The sequence below is a fragment of the Lasioglossum baleicum genome, chromosome 20, assembly GCF_051020765.1.
Source record: "Lasioglossum baleicum chromosome 20, iyLasBale1, whole genome shotgun sequence".
Taxonomy (NCBI): Eukaryota; Metazoa; Arthropoda; class Insecta; order Hymenoptera; family Halictidae; genus Lasioglossum; species Lasioglossum baleicum.
The window spans coordinates 2,836,851-2,843,729 of NC_134948.1; the positions used below are offsets into that span (position 1 = coordinate 2,836,851).

A 6,879-nucleotide genomic window follows, 5' to 3' on the forward strand; every position below is an offset into this window, starting at 1 on the left:
ATCGGTAATGGCGTTCGAAAGGGATCTACGGGCGGCTGGGGTCACGATAGACCCGAGCGTCGCCAGCTACAGCCCAGCCTTAGCCTTCCCAACACATTGAAATTCGATTTATTTGGGCACAACTCGAATTTTGGGATTTTTTTACGACCTGTGTCACTGTGGACCCGGATATAGTCGGAACAGTGGATCCACCAGGATTACAAATTTTTGTATTGTACTTGAATGAATTTTGTTGGGGTGTACGCACACTTTTGCGAGCCACTGTACAAGCCAGAGCCTATACCACGTGCGATCATTGAGGAAAAGTGTTCGGTAGATATTTGTGGACTGAACGGAATTAGGCCAGCAATTGTCCCACAGTAGAGTACAAATACAATTTGTGAATTCGAGAAATATTACTGTACAAGAATTCGGGTCACAGTGGACCCAAGATAAGATCACACGGTAGAAAAATGAATTCTCTTTCTACAACTGTGTGGTCTGTGATTTAGGCGGTTAGAGATGAATGACTGTGCAGCTATCTTTTCCAAGAAACGATTTTTTTTTTCTTTGCTGGTGGACGTGGCGCGTAAGTGGAACGAAATTATCCACGAACGATAGCTGTACGGTGTGCCGTTATCGAATTCGCTGTTTTGACGTGACCGTGGGTTGATAAAGAACACCTGTTCCGGGCGGAGTAGTTACCGCATGCGTCAAAATACCGACCGGAAAGTCAAACCCACGTGAAACGGCGGCCCTTCGAACACGCTTGAACTTCCGTCGATCGGGTCGTGCTCGAAATACTTTGCGAATCACCCGCGCCATTTTTCCAATTTAATTTAAACAACCTCATCTCGGCTGTGCGACGACGATCCTTGGCAAGAATCAAACTTCGCCGGGGCTATTCTGTTGGGAAAATCCTCTGGCAAGTACCCGCAAGATAAATGTCGTCAACTCCACTGTGTACTGTCGCTGCAAGTAACAATATCGCGTACGGAAAGTAGCATTGTGCTGTCTTCCGCTGATCCTTAATCCTCATCCTTCCGGGCCGGCATTATTCCAGGCACAGGGCTGCGATGGTTCGTCTTTGAAAAGATTCAAATACATCACTGACCTCTCTTATACCAGACAATAAAAATTGTTGTTCGCAGTTGCAGTACAGATTCTAACATTAGCGTCGTGCAACGATAAAACACTTCACAGATAAGATTAGTGAACGATAAAGTAATTACACTTGAGATAGCGGTCAAGTGGAACAGAATGTTAATAGATATTCGGATTGTGTTATCGGTGTTCGTAGATATTCGGAGATTTACAAGAATAGAGCATTCCAAGGAAAACAATGATTATCGTTTGCATAATATGAAAGTCATCACCTAGTCGAGAACATTGCCAAGTCATTTTACAATCCCCAAAATACAGACGTATACCCGAGGTACTCGTAAATGTTCTATCTAAATCTAGTTCGTTAATTATACAGTCATCAAAGTGTCATTTTAACTAGACAGCATTCAGACTTTGACTACAGAAACCAGCAGAGACAGTCAAAGAAGTAAATCGTGGTAGTGAGGTTGAGAGAATAATTCTGAAAGCCAGTACCATAGAAAATGTCGTAAAACGCAGCGGCACACAGTGGTCCAATTTTATTTCATTATTTTGAAATAAACAATAAGTATAAAATACCCAATTACAATTGTAATTGTATTTCATTATTTTAAAATAAACAATAAATATGAAATGCACAATTATAGCCTGTCCGTCCAGTAGTCAGCAGAGAGGGAGAGATAATACAAGCCCATTGATCACATTGTCCCTCTAGAAAAATATGCTGGCACTACATCTAAAACTAAATTACCATGCTATAAAGCATCTACAGTAAGACATATGATTGTCGTGCTCTATCTAACCCAGATCAGTCCCAGAGTAGCTCAGGATTAGCAATGGATGATAACGTGAAGGTCCGAGTGTGGATTCTACCTAATTTATGGATATCTCGGAAAACAAGCCGTATATAAAGAAAAAATTCAGATTATACTTCAACCCTTGCGTAGTCAACCAAAATGTACAGATTATTGAAAACCTTTCTGTATTTAACATATTTACGTGAATTCTCATTATAAGATATAAATTCATTATAAATTATATATTAATAATTAATTAATCAATTAACCCTTAGAGCACTCGAATGGTGACTCCGAGGCGAGAAATTACTGCACCATTATCCAAATTATTGCTTACATTATCAAATGTGTCGGTATCTAATCAATTACTAAACATTCAGGTATTGCATGAGATGTTCTACCAATTTCGTATCCATAAAATTTCAAAAATCATCGGGGAATGGAAATATTTTAGGTCGGAAGAAATGTTTAATTTTCGAGTTGAAATAGCTCCGAGTGCAAAGGTTTAATTATATTAGCGAGTAAAGAACGGACATTCAGAGGAATTTTGTAATATTTTTCAGAGGGACATTAACAAATTGTCGAAAGAAATACAGTAAACGAGTATCGGGTTCCCTACACAAGTGTTAAGATCATCTGAATCGGTTTGACACAGCTAAAACAATGACCAAAGATACATCGAAAATTCTCAAAGTTAGGCTAATTGAGCAGAAAGTAAAAGTCCACTTGCTCAAATCCGGAAAAACCAGAAAGAAGAACGAGAAACAATATCGACGATATCCAAAGTCGCGCGTTAAACCACTGTGCGCCGGTTCGACGTTCTCGTCACGTGGCTAGCGCGTCACGCAGAAGCAGAGACAGAGAGAGAGCCTGGTCGTCAATCGTGGACGGTACGCGAGCGCGCACGTGTCAGGTTCGTGTGCGAGTAAGTAACGCATATATATACAATATATCAGAGTACGAGAGAGGCTAAATAGAAGAAGAGGTCCGACAGCGGGGCTAATGTATTGAAAAAAGAAAGGGAGCCGAATCAAACCGTCCTTCTCTATCTTATTAAAACGAACCGCATCGTGCTCTTTCTCGGCTCGACGCGGCAGATCGATTCCCCTCTTCCTCGCTCGCCATCCCCTCTCTTACTCATTCCCCCACCAACCTCCCAAACACACGTACACCATAGAAAGAGAGAAACACATACTCTCTCGCAGCCTTTCCCTTTCTTCGGAACAGCTAACACTGCACACACATACGTACCACACGCACACAATAAACCGAGCGAGGCGATCGGAGCGCACAGCATGTGCCGCGGAGAGGGTTACTCACCCGTTCATCCTGATGGTAGATCTCCACGTTGACGGCTGTCCCCTAGCAGTTCGGATAAGCGAACTCTCCCGCGTTCCACGGTCCCCGGTACGCGAACTCCCGCGCGTTTCACGTTCCACGGCCCTGAGAGAGGCCACCGTATATACCGCGATCTCAGCGACGACACGAGGACGCACCGAAAACAACAGGTTGCATGTGACACAGCGGCGGCACAAATATGGCGGCCGGAAAAATCGAGACGACTAAAGACCCGGCGACCGACCGAGAGAGCCCGCGGATGGTCCAAACGCCCCGGATTACCGAGAACCAGCCTGTCCCCACTTAGCCGGCTACTCTCGCTTCCCTCGACCCTGTCTTTGTCCCACTGCACAGGGGGAACACCTTCTCACTCAGTCTCTGTTTCCAATGTCCCTCCCGCTAACGCTGTCTCGCTCTGGCTCACTCTGACTCGCTCTGTGTCTCGCTCTCTGTCACCGTGACTGGCAGCCAACCTCCTGCCGCTGCTCTTTCCGGTTTTTCTCTCGCAGGTTCGATCCCAAGACGAACCCGTACGCTGTTCGAGGAGGCCGCCGCACCCGAGGACTGCACTCTCTCAGTGCCGTCACCGCCTCGATCGACGTAAACGTTCGAAACGATGCGGACTGCGGGCGGTCACACACGCGATCCTACCCTCTCGAGCTAACCCGACACGTACGCTGATCAACGATGATCCCACTGAACCCGTGATCACCGTACCCAGAAATCCCGCAGGACAGAGAAACAATGCACGCCTCCGAATCACGGGTTCATGCACACCGATATCTATCTCTCTAGCACGCACGCACGCCGTATCGTCGTCACCAGCGACAGAAGACACGCGCTGCCACTTTTGGCCCGTGGAATTTCGCGAGATAGATATTGCACCGTCCCACACGCCGTGCTCGGCCTGCCTGCCTGGCGACATCTCGCAGCCGCGATACGAATCCCCGTCTCGGTACTCCAGATTCAATCTACTTAAAACTCTTCGCCGAGTTTTTTTACTTCTTTGTCAAACTATTTCCTTTCCGATTCTTTAAATTACTCGGGGTTCGTCATTTATTTGAAGAACTTGTATGTCTGTCGTGTGCCCGTACAGTCTCCGATTGCTGTATTCGCATTAACAGGTGTAATTCGAAACAGTGAAACGATTGAAAGAATTCGAGAACGTCGATACTCGAGATTTTAAATTCTTGAATTTAAAAGAAATTGTTACTTCACTCCTGCAGAGTCAAATTCGTGCAAATTTTATTTTCCATAAAAATCCAGTCGATTACTAACATGCGTATTTATTAGACTCTGCTCGAACTTCGTCGCAAGTCTGACTCGATGTTATAGTGCAAGGGGTTATTAGCGGGCTTGTGATCTAAAATTTGTTATTATAAATAAGTATGTTTCAGAATGAACTGTATATAAAAATAAATATATGTAGGATACAAATATTGATCGTGTAAGACTGTTTTTATGGATTTTGTGGGAGGGATTCTTTGCTTGCTACAAATTAATTGATTCGCGACCATATGCGAGATGGGGGATGGTCACTATGAGGGTCTGCATGTGTGCAGGTGTCTGCATTATCGCGGGAGTAAGCAGTCGTTGGTACAGTTGATCACGACAACAATATAGTTGAGTACCGAGAGCACCGACCAGAGACATGGAAACACTTCTTGATCCGCGTTGCACGTTCTGTGTGATTAATTGGCAATGCCAGGAGTTCGCTATTAGCCACGGAGTACCATAATAAATGAAACGGAGGAGATAACAATATATTCACTCAACGATTAAGCCTGGAAAATTCAACTGGTGTAACTTGCACACATTAACATTTATCCATTTACATTTTACACTTCAGTTCAACTTGATGTTTGTGTATTCACTTATCCGACTTTTAAGAATATGTTTCATGGTATAAGACAATCCTAGAAAATAATAAAATTGACAGAATTGATATTTGAAGGAGGAACTGGATGAATTTTTATTCCAGGAGTTTCAAGAGGTTTTGTTTGGGACTGGTTTCATTAGCCAAACAGTGAAATGGAAGATGAGATCCTTGAACCTCTGCTTTCTCATATACTCCTAGTCCGTTGAACGTTTCTGTTTCTTTCAGAGCCACTGAAGCGGCAAATCTTCCTTCCCCTGGAAACCAGGCGAATTATAGAAGCCATTGGCGGGTCCTTTGCTGCGTTCCTAATCCTCCTGGAACCGTCTTCAGCGGCTAACTCGAGAACCATTTCTCGAACATTTCATGCGAATCAATAAAATACAGCTCAACCACCATCATATTTTAGATACTGTATTTGTTCCTCTCCGTTCCTCTTCCAGAAATTCTAAGATACACGTTTCTAAAATTTGTATACATAATACGGAAACGATTGGACAGCGGATTTTCTGCGTTTATAACAAAACTCAATACATACGTGTAATATAAAACAGCGAGAACATTAGCAGAATTTAAAAATTCTGTTCAATGAAAATCAATTTCTTTTTTAAAATACAGATCAATCACCATCATATTTTAGATACTGTAAAATTTGTTCCTCTCCGTTTCTTTTCCAGAAATTGTAAGATACACTTCTCGAAAATCTGGGATTGTAAAAGACAGCGGATTTTCTGCATTCATAACAAAATTGAATACGTGTAATTTAAAACAGTGAGAACATTAAAAAAGAATTTAAAAATTCTGTTCGATGGAAATCGATTTTCATTTCACCCCGGTTTGTTCGAATCTAGGTACAACATTTTTATTTTGGATAACGATCCGCTGTCTAGTGATGATCTATGATGGTCTTGTTTATGTAGCTGTTATGTGGTGAAGTCACAAAGTCATTTGCACTTTTTTAAGTCACTGTTTTATATTTAGTATCACTGTGATATTTAATGTTCCACTATTTCTTTGTGCTACGATTAACTCTTGTACTCGACGAAAGGAAGCAGCTTGAAAGTTCTGTTCCTTGCAACGGATGGAGACAATGTTTATTTGGCGGGAAGGTCTGCGGTGTGAGGTTAGTTCCTTATTTATTCTTCAGTTACTCGAACTCTACTTTCACCAACATAAATAAATGTTTATTCAATTGAATAACTACTTTAATGCAAAATAGATGTTTAATAGTGTAGTCGACACCTTTGCTTACGCTTGAAACACTAAATTGAAAGTTTTGAGGTTGTAAATACTACACGCGAGTAGTTAAAAGTTAAAAATTCGAGGGCCAGGTGATTTTCGAGGAAAGTCGAAAGAACGAACGCGAAGGGATGAGTCGACTGCGCCCGTCTCCATGTTACCCTGGTCAAAGATGTTTCGTATTACACGTGGCTGTAAGCCAGAGAACCACCCTGGATAACATCGAGCCGGCGGCAACAAGGGGAGCCTCTGTTTCGGGGAAATGCACGGGAACGGGCCCCCTCGTTCATAATTTTATGCTGTGCTCATGTAAAATTAGCATATTAATAAGAAAGACGGCGACAGCGGTTAGGATAGCAGGATGAACTCGCAGGAGGATCCTCTGCTCCTCCTCCCACTTTGAAGGATCCTTCCCTTGCTCCTCGGTTCTGCTGCGACCCTAATCACCGAGTCTCCGCATTTAGAACTCAATGGAGCGAATCTAATTGCAGTTATTACGATAATGCCCGGCCTGAACCCCCTCGAACGATGTGTAAGTACAATGAC

At 43.0% G+C, this 6,879-nt stretch overlaps 1 protein-coding gene across 6 annotated transcripts in view; it reads right to left on the bottom strand.

The window, feature by feature from the left end:
• Heph (polypyrimidine tract-binding protein 1 heph) overlaps positions 1–4,087 on the bottom strand; it is a 478,446-nt gene extending 474,359 nt beyond the window's left edge. For all 6 annotated transcript variants that reach the window (XM_076444563.1, XM_076444562.1, XM_076444546.1 and 3 more), the window contains exon 1: positions 3,201–4,087. Coding sequence is in view for 3 of the 6 variants with exons in the window: in XM_076444560.1 (XP_076300675.1) it covers positions 3,201–3,208 (8 nt within the window). In the remaining 3 variants the exon portion in view is untranslated. The remainder of the gene's footprint in view (positions 1–3,200) is intronic.
• Positions 4,088–6,879: the final 2,792 nt, after the last annotated feature.